Source organism: Enhydra lutris, unplaced genomic scaffold (assembly GCF_002288905.1).
Source record: "Enhydra lutris kenyoni isolate GAN:26980312 unplaced genomic scaffold, ASM228890v2 scaffoldscaffold15, whole genome shotgun sequence".
In the NCBI taxonomy this organism is placed as follows: domain Eukaryota; kingdom Metazoa; phylum Chordata; class Mammalia; order Carnivora; family Mustelidae; genus Enhydra; species Enhydra lutris.
The window spans coordinates 8,942,672-8,960,906 of NW_019154099.1; the positions used below are offsets into that span (position 1 = coordinate 8,942,672).

The following is an 18,235-nucleotide window of genomic DNA, read 5'->3' on the forward strand; positions in this document are numbered from 1 at the left end:
CTACCCCAAACCCTTCCCACCTATTATTTTGAAACAAATTCCAGACATCATAGCATTTCACTTGTACCTACTTCAGAAGTTATCTGTAAATGATTAGGACTCCTTTAAGTATCAAAGGTAGATACTATATACTCAGTAAAATGCAGCCTCATTATGTGTCTTCCAATGAACACACTGCTCCCGATATTACTTCTTCCCTAAAGAAGACACCCCTTTTAAAATTCAGCACAAAAACGGGTTTCAGGAGTCATGGCTAATATATTTGGCATAAGCCTTAGAGAAACCCATGACTGTATCTGTAAAATCTGATGACATTAAATCTGTAAATGGGGGTGCCTGGGTGGCTCAGTGAGTTAAAGCCTCTGCCTTCGCTCAGGTCATGATCCCAGAGTCCTGGGATGGAGCCCTGCAGTGAGCTCTCTGCTCAGAAGGGAGCCTGCTTCCCTTCCTCTCTCTCTGCCTGCCTCTCTGCCTACTTGTGATTTCTGTCAAATAAATAAATAAATAATTTTTAAAAAAATCTGTAAATGAGAATTTTCCAGATAGGCTTACTAATTGGCCCGTTTAGTTTGGAAAGAAGTGTTGAGCACTTCACTACTACTCATGTAATGTCAAGATGGCTAAATTATGGTAAGTGATCATCAGACAGCCCCCTCGAGCCTACCAGACCATGAATAATGCCCTGGAGAAGCAGAACATCTGTCCTAAGAGCCCGGCACACCACTCTTTTTCTACATGGCCACACCCGTTTCCATGGTTCCCACCAATCTAAGCTGTTTATCTTCCCTAGAGCTCATTCATTCCCCACTGCTCTTTAGCTGCCGAACACTTACTTTACTATCACTGCTACGAAATGTCATATCCCTAAGGTGTTAGAAAAGAAAAAAGGAGTAGAGAACACTTATATCTTCTGTCCTTTTTTTGAATGCTGCTCTCCTGTTTGACTAAGAATTTTACGTCTTTTGTTATAGGTCCCTCCATTACCTAGCACTGTGCAATGCACATAATAGGTAGACATTGTATGTTGAGTTCATGATCCTTAACTCACATCCCATAGCACTTAATAGTCTCATCTGCAGTGTAGACCCTCAGTATATACAGACTGTACATGGGAGGAGAAAACTTGGTGGGAACATGGGTGAACCACTCATTCCTGACGGCAGCATCCTCTGATGAAAGAAAAACATTTCATCACTTTCATATAGATGTGTGTAATCTTTGTTACAAAAGTTGTTTTTTTTTTAAAGAAAAAAATCTCAGTAAATAGAGATTATTCTAATTAAGATGCAAATACAAGTGTCCTAAAGTATTGCTCATAGTATTTCTACCTTTTTAAGAAGTAGGTAATCAGACTTGCTCTATGAAACACAAAACAGTGGATAATGAATATTTAACAAAAAGCCTATGATTACAAGTAATGGAGTTCAAGACTCTGGCACATGTCAAAAACCCATACAATCCAAGCAATGCTATGTTTTGATGCATCCAATTTGGTTTAGTAATCACCTTTGAATCTGAAAACCAATGGAGTCCAAACCCAACTCTCTTTTCCCATAAAAAAAAAAAAACTTTTTTTTTGCACAGTCAGCCCTCCACTTCCTCTGAGAAAGAGTTCACAGCACCAGACAAGAACATTTGAATGAATCCAACCAACTGCACTGCAATTTCCAAGAAAACACAAGAGCATAAACCACCAGAAAGCATAATATTACAGATTTACCCCTTCCTTTCTACTATCTTTCCCTGCAGTTTCCCAGCCCTCTTTCTCATCTTTTAGCAGTTTACTTACTTGCTAGATGGCAGCGAGGCTGTGTCAGAGGTGAGAACTTCACCACCATCACACACACCTTGCTTCCTTCTTCGGCCCACCTCAGTGGGACGGCACAGGGTCCTTCCCTCTTCTTTCACCCCTGACCCACAACCAGGCTGCTCTGGCCACGCTGTGTCACTCGGCCCATCTGGCGCCCCGGGCATCACCACCGGTTGCTTCAGGGGCTGCCTTCCCTCCAGCGCCGCAGCCTGGAGCCCCCTGCCAGCGCCACCACCACCACCACACACACCCCTGCAAAGCTGCCAGCCCCAGGACCAAACCCTCTCCAGGTGGTGGGCCGAAAGGGAAAGGGTCGCCGCCTAAGCTCTCGATTTTTTCCTTAAGTGGATGTTCAGTTCATTCTTAGCTCCAAATTAGAAATGGAAGGATCTGTAGGGGGAGCGTGCAATCATCCATTAGAGGTGAGCGGCCAATGCTGCGCCGCGGGGGAAATTCAAACGCAACAGGCCAGGCGAGCCCAGCCTCCCGCTCCGCTGCGGGGCAGGGGCGGGAGCGGACAGCAGAGGCGAGCGCGCCGGGGCCCGCGCCGGGCTGTCCCCGAGTCGGACGCACCCTCTTTGGAGTCACTTTCCCCTCCGGCATATGCAAGATCCGGGGAGCCGAGCCCGGCGTCCAGACTCTGTTTCCCACAGGCGCGGGAGGGATGAGGTGGGCGGACCTCCGGGGAGGCGGGCACTCACCTGAGCTCTGAAGTAGAGGAACAGGGCGACGCTGCAGACCACCTGGCCCAGCCCCAGTCCCAGGAAGGCCACGAACATGGAGCGGGAGGCGGCGGCGGGCTGGTGCGGCGCGGGCGGCGCGGGCGGCGGGGGCGCGTGCAGGGGGCCCTCGTGCGGGGCGCCCGAGCCGCCGCTGCCCATCTCCTCCGAGCCGCGCAGGTACTTGGTGTAGTCTCGGCTGGCGCGGCGCATGGCGCTTGGCCGGTTGGCTGCGGCGCTCGCCTCCCTGGCTGGCGCCCTCCCTTGCCTCTGCCCGCCACCAACTCCAAAGACGGCGCGGAGCCGGCGCGGGGCCAGGCGGGCCTCGACGTGGGGCGCTCGGAGCCGGGCGCAGCTCGGGGGGCGCGCGGGCGAGCGGGCAGGGCGCCCGGCTACCCCAACTCTTATAAACCGCGGGCGAGGGCTGGCCTCGGGAGCCAATCAGCCCCGGGCGAGGCTGCCTCTTCCACTCCCACCTCTGGCTCCCCTTCCTTCCTTTCTCCTCCCTCGCGTTCTTACTCTCACTGAATGGCCTCCTCCCCACCAGCGCTCTCAGAGGAGAGGGCCGTGGGTTGTTCTAGCGGAGCCAGACGCCACTAGCTCATCCTGAGCTGCCGAGAGATGAGCCGGGGGGAGATGCAGAGGGGCCTCAGTATAAGGATAAAGGTTATCCTTATCCTTATCCTAAGGATTAGGGTACAGGCATTGCGCCGGGCAGTCAGCCTCCTCCCAGAGCTTCAGTTTCTCCTATAGAATTAAGAAAGCTGGACTTGGTGATCTCTTGGGGATCTCTTCCTCCTCTCCATCGCCCCGAAAGAAATTCAGCCAGGAATATCCTTGGGTATCCTGAGGGTGCAGCCTCTATCATGACTCTAAATATAGGTTCCAAATTATCTTGGCAACCTTAGAAAACCAAAACTCCTGCACCAAATCCCTTTTTCTGCACCCTCAAAGTGGCTTTGAGTAGGGCAGTTTTGAATGTGGGAGCAGAGAACCTGTAGGCGCCAACTCTGAGCTAGGAAAAGGAAACAGTACAGAGAGCAGGGTAGGCTCCAGTAGCTTCGTATATAGGACCATCTATTACATTCCGACAGGGTTCGTCACATGCCATTCCTACTGCCTAACGGTTGTTTTCCTTCAGTATCCTAAAGATAAGAGGGGTGTACACCAAGATGTAGGGAGCCCCAGGAGAGCTCATAACTGTGAATGGAGAAAGAGGAATGTTCCACAAGTTTGAAAGTGTAAGTGACATGTTAGTTCATCCCTAAAGAAAACTTTCAAGGGTTTTTAGAAACCCTCTTTTCTCTTTCTGCCTCCTTCTCTAGTGGGCCCTTCTCCAGGCAAGATTTCTCACAAGTGACACAACCTTGGGTTAGTAAAGCTCGTGCACTCAGGTGAACACTTAGAACACAGCACATGTTGAAGAAGAGAAACTGGGTTGGAATTTAAAAAGCATCTGTACAAATGAAATGGTTTCTTCAAATTTTTTTAAAAATGCTTTTAGCATTTATATGTGTATGTATAACAAGTTTGGTAGGAAAAGAAGGGAAAAAAATTTTCAAACTCCAGTGTAAATAATTAACATTATTCTTCTACTCCATGCGGACCTGGGCCTCTTCCCTGCTTTTTGTTTGTTAACTTCGAGGATAAGATGTTATTTTCCTCCTCTTTTTCCTTTTTATTCTTCTTTTGAAAAATAATTCTGTATTTCAACTTTTTGGTAAATCTTTATTAGGATCAGTGAAATTTAAAGTGCATTAAAAGGGGCTTATGGGTGGCTCCTTAATTTCAGCTCAGGTCATGATCTCAGGGCCCTGAGACCTAGCCTTGTGTCGGGCTCTGCATTCAGAGTGGAGCCTGCTTGGGATTCTCTCCCTCTCCCTCTCTCTCTGCTCCTCCTCCTTCCTCGGGCAAGTGCATGCGCACACACTTTCTCTCAAATAATAGTAATAGTAATAATAATAACAACAACGACAACTAAAGCCACACGACCTCTCTGTAATCCCTTCGATTTTTTCCAGTGTTTTAGACGTTTTTATTCCTTGCCATCATGATCCTCAGATTACAAGAGGGACCCTCAATCTCTGAATCATGTTTGGGTATGTTTGACACAGCAGCTTTATATATTAGACACATGTTATATTTGTACAGAATTCTCCATGTGATATTCTTACTGCTTGGGACTTACGTTCCTTTAGTACCCTAAAGATTCCATCTCATTGTATTCTGGCATGCATAGGTTGGTTTGGAAATTAATGACATTCCCCTTGTTGCTTCTTTGAAGGTAATGAACCTTTCCAGCCTCTTTATTTGCTTGTTCATTCGTCAGCATTCCACATCTTAATCAATACATAAACCCCACATGCTCAAGAACTTTATCTGTACTATTCATCTCTATATCCCCATGTCCTAGAATGTTGCCTGGTATATAGTAGGTGCACAGTAAATATGCGTCAAGTAAAAATATGATTGATGGAGACTCTGCCACCACCCCAGTCTAAGCCACATTGTTCTGTTTTGTTTTCCTAATTAATCATGTTACCTAACTGGTCCTACTTCCTCCAGACTTGCTCGCCTCTCAGCATATCTGCACACACTGAATGGGATTCCCTTTTAAAGCAAAAATAAATACAATTTCCCTACTTCCAACCCTCTAATGGCTTCCAAGTGTCATTGGTATAAAGCCTAAACTCTTGAGATACACACTTCCAATGGTCCTTCACAATCTGGCTCAAGATTCCTGTTCTATATCAGCTTCGAATATTACCCTTCACTGTGGTGTGTCTCCCTTCTCTCCACAGCTGGGTGATTCTCCTACTCATCCTCCCTCTTTCTGCTCCAGTATCATTGCTCCAGTAGTCCTCTCCATGCCCCTGACCTCGGTGGGTTCCTTCTGTTTTATGCCCCCACAGCACCCTTAACTCCTCCTGTCATGACACTCATACACTCACTCACAGATACATTCCTGGAAACCCACCATACACCTAAAGACACAGTGATCAAGATAAGCAGGCAGCTTACAGTCTGGTGGGAAGGAAACATATCAAACAAATCATCAAATAATTAACTAAAACTATGATGAGGGTTCCAAAGCCAAAGTGCAAGAATGATGAAAACATTTTAGTTATGGCAGTGGGGGGGGGGGGTGCCAACCTATTATCGAGAGTCAGAACAGACTTCCTAGGCAAAGATAATGATTAAAACTAATCCCTGAATAGTAGCTACTGAGGGAGAGAGTGACCAGGGGTCTATATTAGGCATAGAATCATTATGCTCTTATAATTCTTCGTTTAATACATCTTCCCAATTGAACATATCTGTCTTACTTACTGTGAATTCATATATAGATTTATTATTACCTTAATACATCAACTAAGTAGTTACTTTGTTATTAAGTTACAAAATAATTAAGTCAGAGCCCTAGTGAACTAAGGTATTAAGAGATGTCAAGACCAAAAACACTATTGAAGATTCAAGTTTATGACAATACTCAGCTACATTCAACACGACTAGATCAACATTTTTCATGCTGTATTTCCTGGTACCCTGGTGTATTAAGATGAAAATCCTCTGGAGTCAAGGGATGATTTATTGGTGCATGTAGTTGAAAAATGTAGCATTAGGTCTAGATTCAGGCATGGTTGGACACAGACCTTCATCAGATGCCTTTCCCTTGAGCCAAGGGATTGAGTTAACCCAATTGGAACCTATGGGCTGAGAGGAGAGGAGAAATAACTCCCAAAGGAAAATTAAATTGCAGAGATCAAATACAAAGAATTGATGCTGTGTTACTGGGCAAGCAAAAATACCAGTTACTCACGACCAGTGACTCTGCCAGGTCAGTGGTGTTCACACTCTTTGGTTTCAGGACTTCTTTCTATTCTTAAAAGTTAATGAGGATCCCAAAGGACTTTTGTTCATGTGAGTTGCATCTGTGAATATTTGGCATAGTAGAAATCTAAACTGAGTGTTTTTTTTTTAAATCTATTAACATGTTAACACAGTTGAGTTTTACTTTAAAAAGTCATTTATAGGGCACCTGGGTTGGTAGTGGGTTAAGCCTCTGCCTTTGTTCAGGTCATGATCTCATCGGGCTCTCTGCTCAGCAGGTAGTCTGCTTCCCCCTCCCTCTCTCTGCCTGCCTCTCTGCCTACTTGTGATTTCTCTCTCTGTTAAATAAATAAATAATAACCTTTTTATTTTTTTTTTAAGATTTTATTTATTTATTTGTCAGAGAGAGAGAGAGGGAGAGAGAGCAAGCACAGGCAGACAGAATGGCAGGCAGAGGCAGAGGGAGAAGCAGGCTCCCTAATGAGCAAGGCGCCCGATGTGGGACTCGATCCCAGGACGCTGGGATCATGACCTGAGCCAAAGGCAGCCGCTTAATCAACTGAGCCACCCAGGCGTCCCAATAATAACCTTTTTAAAAAGTCATTTATATTTTTTTAAGTAGGGAGAAAAGTGGCACTGTTTTACATTTTTAAAAATCCCATTATTATCTGGCTTATCCATTTCTGTATTTAATCTGTTTTAATACTGGACATCCAATGAATCACAGAACACTACATCAAAAGCTAATGATGTACTACTGTATGGTGACTGACATAATATTAAAAAAAATACTGAACATCATAGAGCCTCTAGAAAACTCCACTGTACCTTCTTGGCAGAATGAAAAGGAAAAAGGACCATAATGCTGTAGTATTATTAGGAAATACTTGTCTTTTAAAAAAGATTTTATTTATTTATTTGTGAGAGAGAGAGAGCATGAGCAAGGGGGGAGAAGGAGAAGCAGACTCCCCGCTGAGAGGGAGCCCAATATGGGGCTCCATCCTGGACCCTGGGACCATGACCTGAGCCAAAGGCAGACACTTAACCAATGGAGCCACCCAGACATCCCACTAGGAAATACTTCTAACTTCACAGAACCCCTAAGAGAATCTCAGAGACTCTTGGGCATTCCCCAACAACACTCTGAAAATGACTGCTCTAGATGTTACTTGACATTCACTTAAATGAAGGAGATGGTCCCGTGGTCAGATTAGCTTGGAAATAAAATCGGTTGGCTTTTGTTTAATGCAGATCTTATCAGTGGCAGTAATGTACAAAAGCATATTGCAAATCTCCAGAAAAGGGATTTGACACTGATTTTCTAATTTTCTAGTTTTTAGGGGGAGGAGGATGGGATGGCACTTCATATATCAAGGGTTTAATGAACAAGATGTGGTAAAAACTTGATGAGAGACACCTGGAGGACCCAAGTGGTCAGTACAACACAAATGGCCTAAGTGCCAGCACAATGGCCAGCAGGCAGGGGGACATCCAGAGACTGATGGAACAGGATAAGGAGAGAGAAGACACAAGACCATAAAGGACGCAGAAGACTGGCAAACTGGAGAATAGCATTCCTATCCATTTTAAGGCAGCATGCTTCCCATAAAAAGCATTCCCACAGACTTGCGGCTTTCAGTTCTTGCTAGGGCTTCGTGGAAGCCTAGCTTCCCCTTAAAGTCCACTGGCTGATCAGATGATGCTCAAGCTCCTTCCCGTGTACCTAGCAATTTCTGTTCCTCCTTCCCTCATCTCTTTTCACTCTCCAGCCTTTCACCCTTATGCCCCAACAATACAGAATTGCTTGCACCCACCCTTTCTTACTTCTCTACTTTGGGTCATTCAGTCTTTTCTGTGAGGATTGACCTTCCCTGAATTTTTCATCTGATTACTGGCATATCTTCAAACACACAGGCAAGCCCCTTTGTCTTTATGAAGCTTTTCTTACTACTTTTCCAGAGGCCAGGCACCACTTCTCTATGATTCTTTGTTACACTATGTGTATATGTCGTCATATCTCTGAAACTTTTTTATAATCCTTAATTTACTTCTCTGTCTAATCTACTAGGCCATTAGCTCCTGAGAGAAGTTATCTTTGTTTTCCTATGTCTTAACACAGTGCCTAAAGAATGTTTGTAAAATGAATGAAGAAATAAAGAAAAGAATATGCAGGACAAATACCATATGATTTCACTCATATGTGGAAATTAAGAAATAAAACAAGTGAATAAAATGAAAAAGAGACAAACAAACAAAAAACCAGACTCTTAACTATAGAGAACAAACAGGTGGTGGCCTGAGAGGTGAGTGGGGGCATGGGGGAAATAGGTAAAGGGGATGATAGGCCCTGAGTAATGTATAGAATTGTTGAATCACTATATTGTACACCCGGAACTAATATAACTCTATATGTTAATTATACTGAAATTTTAAAATCATAATTAAAAAAATAAAATAAATTTTAAAAGAGGAAAAGAATATGCAAATGATTCGGGCATTCTAATAACAGGGCTGCACTGGGGAGAAGACTGAGTGTTAAAGAGGAAAAGTCCCCAAATAATGTCACTCTCTCAATCTCTCTAAATATTTTGATGACCTAATCAGATTAGGAAAATGTACACAGCAACTTACAGGTATAACATGCCGGCACAATAATGAAGAATGCATTTTTTACTGCTAATTTTGTAAAATCTTTATATCAAGCTTATAGGACATAATGAAACTTGAACTTGAGTGACTTTCAGATTTTATGTAATTATATAGCAGCAGTTCTCAAACATTTTAGTGTCAGAAACTTTTTACTCTCTTAAAAACCAGAGACCACCCCCAAAAGCTAAATTTATTTATTTTTTTAAGAGAGAGAATGCATGCGTGATGGGAAGGAGACAGAGGGAAGGGGAGAGAGAGGATCTTAAGCAGGCTCCACACTCAGTGTTCAACATTGAGCCCCACACGGGGCTCAGTCTCCCAACTCTAAGATCGTGACCTGAGCTGAAATCAAGAGTCAGATGCTTAACCAAATAAGCCCCCCAGGTGCCCCAAAGAGCTGAATATTTTAATGTGGGTTATAGTTATTAGTATTTACCATATTAGATATTTAAACAGAGACTTTTTTTTACTCTTTGTGGTAACATGTAACATATTTTATGAAAAATGACTATCATTTTAAGAATAAAAGTATTGGCAAATAGAGTTGCATTGTTTATGTTTACAAATTTTTTTTAAAGATTTTATTTATTTATTTAACAGAGAGAGAGATCACAAGTAGGCAGAGAGGTAGGCAGAGAGAGGTGGGGAAGCAGGCTCCCTGCTGAGCATTGAGCCCCAATGCGGGACTCTATCCCAGGACCCTGAGATCATGACTTAAGCTGAAGGGAGAGGCTTAACCCACTGAGCCACCCAGGCACCCTACAAATTTCTTTAATGGAAGACAACCTTATTCTGTATGCAGAATGTATTCTGCATTCATTCTGATGTGATACATTGTTTTTTTTGAAGTGTATGAAGAAAATATAGCCTCGCGCAAACATATAATTAGAAAAGGGAGGAATATTTTTATTGCCTTTCCTGATAATTGCAGAGTTCTCCTTTTCTACTATACTAAAATTCAACAAGTGGTCATTTTTTAGCCAATATTTGCACTGTGGCATCTAAAATCTTCAGTGAAGTTTTCTTCCTCCATTACAATAATATCCATTGGTCTATCTTTTTCTTTGAATGCATCTCTTCCCCAGGGATGACTTTGTAATATCAGGCATGGTCATTTGGAAAACATTCATTCACTGAATTCCACAGATCTTCCCAATGTTTACATATTTCATTATATAATACCCCAAACTCACATTCAACTAATATCACCACTGATGTCATCAGGACATGTTTTATTATTGGGAAGCCATTAAGTTCACAGTGGCCATTAGGACTTTTTCAAAATATTGCTGGAGAGAGAGATTTAGAATAAGCACAAAGCAAATATAGCCTTCAAGATATTTGAAACAAAAGCTGCACTGAGGTGGTATAGAAGATGGCGGAGAAGTAGCAGGCTGAGACTACTTCAGGTAGCGGGAGATCAGCTAGATAGCTTATCTAAAGATTGCAAACACCTACAAATCCAACGGGAGATCGAAGAGAAGAAGAACAGCAACTCTAGAAACAGAAAATCAACCACTTTCTGAAAGGTAGGACGGGCGGAGAAGTGAATCCAAAGCGACGGGAAGATAGACCGCGGGGGGAGGGGCCGGCTCCCGGCAAGCGGCGGAGCAATGGAGCACAAAATCGGGACTTTTAAAAGTCTGTTCCGCTGAGGGACTTCGCTCCAGAGGCTTAACCGGGGTGAAGCCCACGCAGGGTCAGCATGGCCTCAGGTCCCGCAGGGTCACAGAAGGATCAGGGGTGTCTGAGTGTCACAGAGCTTACAGGTATTAGAACAGGGAAGCCGGCTACAGAGACAGAGCCGAGGAGTAAGCTCTAAGCTCGGGGTTACCTTGAACCGGTCGCAGGCTCGGTCAGCTCGGAGCGCGGCCGGAGGCAGGGTGATGGGAGTAAATCGGCGCTGTTCTCTGAGGGTGCACTGAGGAGTGGGGCCCCGGGCTCTCGGCTTCTCAGGGCCGGAGACCGGGAGGCCGCCATCTTCATTCCCGCCCTCCGGAACTCTACGGAAAGCGCTCAGGGAACAAAAGCTCCCGAAAGCAAACCCGAGCAGATTACTCAGCCCGGCCCCAGGTAAGGGCGGTGCAACTCCGCCCGGGGCAAAGACACTTGAGAATCACTACAACAGGCCCCTCCCCCAGAAGATAAACAAGAAACCCAGCCAGGACCAAGTTCACCTACCAAGGAATACAGTTTCAATACCAAGGAGAGCAGCGTAATTCCAAAGGAGGAGAAAGCAAAGCATGGAACTCATGGCTTTCTCCCCATGATTCTTTAGCCTTGCAGTTAATTTAATTTTTTTTTCTTTTTCAATTTATTTTTCTTCTTCTGCTAAATTTTGTTAACTTTTACCCCTTTCTTTTTTAACGTTTTTTAACTAGTTTATCTAATATATATATATATTTTTCCTTTTTATATTTTTTCCTTTATTGGTTTTCTTTTTTTAATTGTTTCTTTTTTTTTTTTCTTTCTTTTTTTTTTTCTTCTTTCTGAACCTCTTTTTATCCCCTTTCTCCCCCTCACGATTTGGGATCTCTTCTGATTTGGCTAAAGCATATTTTCCTGGGGTTGTTGCCACCCTTTTAGTATTTTGCTTGCTCCTTCATCTACTCTTATCTGGACAAAATGACAAGGCGGAAAAATTCACCACAAAAAAAAGAACAAGAGGCAGTACCAAAGGCTAGGGACCTAATCAATACAGACATTGGTAATATGTCAGATCTAGAGTTCAGAATGACGATTCTCAAGGTTCTAGCCGGGCTTGAAAAAGGTATGGAAGATATTAGAGAAACCCTCTCGGGAGATATAAAAGCCCTTTCTGGAGAAATAAAAGAACTAAAATCTAACCAAGTTGAAATCAAAAAAGCTATTAATGAGGTGCAATAAAAAATGGAGGCTCTCACTGCTAGGATAAATGAGGCAGAAGAAAGAATTAGTGATATAGAAGACCAAATGACAGAGAATAAAGAAGCTGAGCAAGAGAGGGACAAACAGCTACTGGACCACGAGGGGAGAATTCGAGAGATAAGTGACACCATAAGACGAAACAACATTAGAATAATTGGGATTCCAGAAGAAGAGGAAACAGAGAGGGGAGCAGAAGGTATATTGGAGAGAATTATTGGAGAGAATTTCCCCAATATGGCAAAGGGAACAAGCATCAAAATCCAGGAGGTTCAGAGAACCCCCCTCAAAATCAATAAGAATAGGTCCACATCCCGTCACCTAATAGTAAAATTTACAAGTCTTAGTGACAAAGAGAAGATCCTGAAAGCAGCCCGGGAAAAGAAGTCTGTAACATACAATGGTAAAAATATTAGATTGGCAGCAGACTTATCCACAGAGACCTGGCAGGCCAGAAAGAGCTGGCATGATATATTCAGAGTACTAAACGAGAAAAACATGCAGCCAAGAATACTATATCCAGCTAGGCTATCATTGAAAATAGAAGGAGAGATTAAAAGCTTCCAGGACAAACAAAAACTGAAAGAATTTGCAAACACCAAACCAGCTCTACAGGAAATATTGAAAGGGGTCCTCTAAGCAAAGAGAGACCCTAAAAGTAGTAGATCAGAAAGAAATAGAGACAATATACAATAACAGTCACCTTACAGGCAATGCAATGGCACTAAATTCATATCTCTCAATACTTACCCTGAATGTTAATGGGCTAAATGCCCCAATCAAAAGACATAGGGTATCAGAATGGATAAAAAAATAAAACCCATCTATATGTTGCCTACAAGAAACTCATCTTAAACCTGAAGACACCTCCAGATTTAAAGTGAGGGGGTGGAAAAGAATTTACCATGCTAATGGACATCAGAAGAAAGCAGGAGTGGCAATCCTTATATCAGATCAATTAGATTTTAAGCCAAAGACTATAATAAGAGATGAGGAAGGACACTATATCATACTCAAAGGAACTGTCCAACAAGAAGATCGAACAATTTTAAATATCTATGCCCCTAACATGGGAGCAGCCAACTATATAAACCAATTAATAACAAAATCAAAGAAACACATCGACAATAATACAATGATAGTAGGGGACTTTAACACTCCCCTCACTGAAATGGACAGATCATCCAAGCAAAAGATCAACAAGGAAATAAAGGCCTTAAATGACACACTGGAACAGATGGACATCACAGATATATTCAGAACATTTCATCCCAAAGCAACAGAATACACATTCTTCTCTAGTGCACATGGAACATTCTCCAGAATAGATCATATTCTCGGTCCTAAATCAGGTCTCAACCGTTATCAAAAGATTGGAATCATTCCCTGCATATTTTCAGACCACAATGCTCTGAAGCTAGAACTCAATCACAAGAGGAAATTTGGAAAGAACCCAAATACATGGAGACTAAACAGCATCCTTCTAAAGAATGAATGGGTCAACCAGGAAATTAAAGAAGAATTGAAAAAATTCATGGAAACAAATGATAATGAAAACACAACGGTTCCGAATCTGTGGGACACAACAAAGGCAGTCCTGAGAGGAAAATATATAGCGGTACAAGCCTTTCTCAAGAAACAAGAAAGGTCTCAGGTACACAACCTAACCCTACCCCTAAAGAGCTGGAGAAAGAACAAGAAAGAAACCCTAAACCCAGCAGGAGAAGAGAAATCATAAAGATCAGAGCAGAAATCAATGAAATAGAAACCAAAAAAACAATAGAACAAATCAACGAAACTAGGAGCTGGTTCTTTGAAAGAATTAATAAGATCGATAAACCCCTGGCCAGACTTATCAAAAAGAAAAGAGAAAGGACCCAAATCAATAAAATCATGAATGAAAGAGGAGAGATCACAACTAACACCAAAGAAATAAGACAATTATAAGAACATACTATGAGCAACTCTACGCCAACAAATTTGACAATCTGGAAGAAATGGATGCATTCCTAGAGACATATAAACTACCACAACTGAACCAGGAAGAAATAGAAAGCCTGAACAGACCCATAACCAGTAAGGAGATTGAAACAGTCATCAAAAATCTCCAAACAAACAAAAGCCCAGGGCCAGATGGCTTCCCGGGGGAATTCTACCAAACATTTAAAGAAGAACTAATTCCTATTCTCCTGAAACTGTTCCACAAAATAGAAATGGAAGGAAAACTTCCAAACTCATTTTATGAGGCCAGCATCACCTTGATCCCCAAACCAGACAAGGATCCCATCAAAAAAGAGAACTACAGACCAATATCCTTGATGAACACAGATGCAAAAATTCTCGCCAAAATACTAGCCAATAGGATTCAACAGTACATTAAAAGGATTATTCACCACGACCAAGTGGGATTTATTCCAGGGCTGCAAGGTTGGTTCAACATCCGCAAATCAATCAATGTGATACAACACATTAATAAAAGAAAGAACAAGAACCATATGATACTCTCCATAGATGCTGAAAAAGCATTTGACAAAGTACAGCATCCCTTTCTGATCAAAACTCTTCAAAGTGTAGGGATAGAGGGCACATACCTCAATATTATCAAAGCTATCTATGAAAAACCCACCGCAAATATCATTCTCAATGGAGAAAAACTGAAAGCTTTTCCACTAAGGTCAGGAACACGGCAGGGATGTCCGTTATCACCACTGCTATTCAACATAGTACTAGAAGTCCTAGCCTCAGCAATCAGACAACAAAAGGAAATTAAAGGCATCCAAATCGGCAAAGAAGAAGTCAAACTATCACTCTTCGCAGATGATATGATACTATGTGTGGAAAACCCAAAAGACTCCACTCCAAAACTGCTAGAACTTGTACAGGAATTCAGTAAAGTGTCAGGATATAAAATCAATGCCCAGAAATCAGTTGCATTTCTCTACACCAACAACAAGACAGAAGAAAGAGAAATTAAGGAGTCAATCCCATTTACAATTGCACCCAAAACTCTAAGATACCTAGGAATAAACCTAACCAAATAGACTAAGAATCTATACACAGAAAACTATAAAGTACTCATGAAAGAAATTGAGGAAGACATAAAGAAATGGAAAAATGTTCCATGCTCCTGGATTGGAAGAATAAATATTGTGAAAATGTCTATGCTACCTAAAGCAATCTACACATTTAATGCAATTCCTATCAAAGTACCATCCATTTTTTTCAAAGAAATGGAACAAATAATCCTCAAATTTATATGGAACCAGAAAAGACCTCGAATAGCCAAAGGAATATTGAAAAAGAAAGCCAAAGTCGGTGGCATCACAATTCCGGACTTCAAGCTCTATTACAAAGCTGTCATCATCAAGACAGCATGGTACTGGCACAAAAACAGACACATAGATCAATGGAACAGAATAGAGAGCCCAGAAATAGACCCTCAACTCTATGGTCAACTAATCTTCGACAAAGCAGGAAAGAATGTCCAATGGAAAAAAGACAGCCTATTCAACAAATGGTGTTGGGAAAATTGGACAGCCACATGCAGAAAAATGAAATTGGATCATTTCCTTACACCACACACGAAAATAGACTCAAGATGGATGAAGGATCTCAATGTGAGAAAGGAATCCATCAAAATCCTTGAGGAGAACACAGGCAAGCAACCTCTTTGACCTCAGCCGCAGCAACATCTTCCTAGGAACATCGCCAAAGGCAAGGGAAGCAAGGGCAAAAATGAACTATTGGGATTTTATCAAGATCAAAAGCTTTTGCACAGCAAAGGAAACAGTTAACAAAACCAAAAGACAACTGACAGAATGGGAGAAGATATTTTCAAATGACATATCAGATAAAGGGCTAGTGTCCAAAATCTATAAAGAACTTAGCAAACTCAACACCCAAAGAACAAATAATCCAATCAAGAAATGGGCAGAGGACATGAATGAACAGACATTTCTGCAAAGAAGACATCCAGATGGCCAACAGACACATGAAAAAGTGCTCCACATCACTCGGCATCAGGGAAATACAAATCAAAACCACAATGAGATACCACCTCACACCAGTCAGAATAGCTAAAATTAACAAGTCAGGAAATGACAGATGCTGGCGAGGATGCGGAGAAAGGGGAACCCTCCTACACTGTTGGTGGGAATGCAAGCTGGTACAACCACTCTGGAAAACAGCATGGAGGTTCCTCAAAATGTTGAAAATAGAACTACCCTATGACCCAGCAATTGCACTGCTGGGTATTTACCCTAAAGATACAAACGTAGTGATCCGAAGGGGCACGTGCACCCGAATGTTTATAGCAGAAATGTCTACAATAGCCAAAGTATGGAAAGAACCTAGATGTGCATCAACAGACGAATGGATAAAGAAGATGTGGTATATATACACAATGGAATACTATGCAGCCATCAAAAGAAATGAAATCTTGCCATTTGCGACGACGTGGATGGAACTAGAGGGTATCATGCTTAGCGAAATAAGTCAATCGGAGAAAGACAACTATCATATGATCTCCCTAATATGAGGGAGAGGAGATGCAACATGGGGGGTTAAGGGGGTAGGAGAAGAATAAATGAAACAAGATGGGATTGGGAGGGAGACAAACCATAAGTGACTCTTAATCTCACAAAACAAACTGAGGGTTAATGGGGGGAGGGGGGTTGGGGGGGTGGGATTATGGACATTGGGGAGGGTATGTGCTATGGTGAGTGCTGTGAAGTGTGTAAACCTGGCGATTCACAGACCTGTACCCCTGGGGATAAAAAGATATTATATGTTTAAAAAAATAAAATTAAAAAAAAAAAAAAGCTGCACTGAAACTAAAGCTACAACCCAGTTTGACTTTTGATTGGATGGAATTCCTCTTCACCTTAGCTGCCTGTTAATATCTACATTAGTTCTTTTATATGTAATGCCTATTATGCAATTTTAAAAATTACATGACATGATAGAAAGCTGGACTGTGGGTTCATAATCACGAAGGATAGAAAGCATCCAACAGAAGTGGACCAAGAGATGACCCAAGTATTGGAAATAGTAGGCAAGGATTTTTAAATAACTATAATAATTATGGTAAAGAAAAGAGGGAAAGACTAAAGAAAATACATTAAAAGATATAAAATTTCAGCAGAGAAATGGAATGGTTTAAAAATAATCAAGTGAATTTCTATAAAATAAAAATAAGACATCTGAAATTAAGAATTTGTTGGGTGAGCTTAATAATATCACACTAGATACAAAAAGGGAAAAAAGGGTTCATGAATTCAAAGGCTGTTCAACAGAAGATTTCCAAAACGAGGCATATAAAGGAACAATAATTAGAAAATAAAACAATATATCATTAGAAATATGTGGAACTTCATCAAATGGTCTAACATATGTGTAATTGGAGTTCAGGAAGAAAAGGAAAGAATAGGGAAGAAGCATGAATAGGGAAGAAGCATGTTATGAGGAGATTATGTTGAGAAATTTCCAAACTGAATAAAGACAACAACTCATGGATTGAAAAAGTCAGAAAATCCCAAACAGGATATACACAAAGAAATCCACATTTAGGCACACAACATGCAAACTGCTAAAACCAAAATATAAAGCCAGCCAGTAATCTGTATTTTTCTTTTCCTTTTCCCTGGAAGTCTCATGTGAGTCTCATAATTTCCTTGTTAACATTTATGTAATAAAAAAATTCTCTGGTTACAGGTCTTCAGAACACACTCAGTTTGCTAATTAAATGAAGGAATTGGTCTACTAATAAAATTTTTGATACCATTTAAAATTGAATCTTCTTCCCTCCCTCTGCTTAGAACTACCAGTGTGGAAAAATGTCCATGGGCTAAAGGAGCTGTTGTGTGGGTGGGGTGGAGTGGGGAGTGGCAAAGGACAGGAAAGGTCTTATTTAGTACAGTTATAACCTAGGCTGGTGCTCTTTGGGCATGGTGAATAAATATTCAGAGCTAATTATTTCATGGCACACTTTGATGCTTTCTTGAAAAAATTCCCACCAAAATCATCTAACCTAAGTTCCCTCTCCCTTAGATAACTATCCCCTCAGCTTCTGCAGCTAATAGTATATCCCCTTTTCTTTCTTCTGGCCACAGCCTGTGTCCGGCTAGAAGCCCTCTTGGATAAAATCTCTTTAAGTATTATCCTTAGACTGTCTCCTCCTTGGCTGCCCACATCTTGTCCCCAGTACACACTCCTGCCTTGTTGTCAATGAAAACATATTTTGCTCCCAGGACAGCTTCATCTTAGCTCTGCCAACAGACAGGCAGCTCCAACCACAGCCATTTACTTTTAGTCTTCTTAGACA

At 41.8% G+C, this 18,235-nt stretch overlaps 1 protein-coding gene across 1 annotated transcript in view; it reads right to left on the bottom strand.

The window, feature by feature from the left end:
- Positions 1 to 2,863, bottom strand: part of LOC111147123 (TNF superfamily member 11) — a 32,327-nt gene extending 29,464 nt beyond the window's left edge. The window contains exon 1 of the mRNA XM_022503026.1: positions 2,512 to 2,863. Within this exon, the coding sequence (XP_022358734.1) occupies positions 2,512 to 2,742 (231 nt within the window). The 5' untranslated portion in view covers positions 2,743 to 2,863. The remainder of the gene's footprint in view (positions 1 to 2,511) is intronic.
- Positions 2,864 to 18,235: the final 15,372 nt, after the last annotated feature.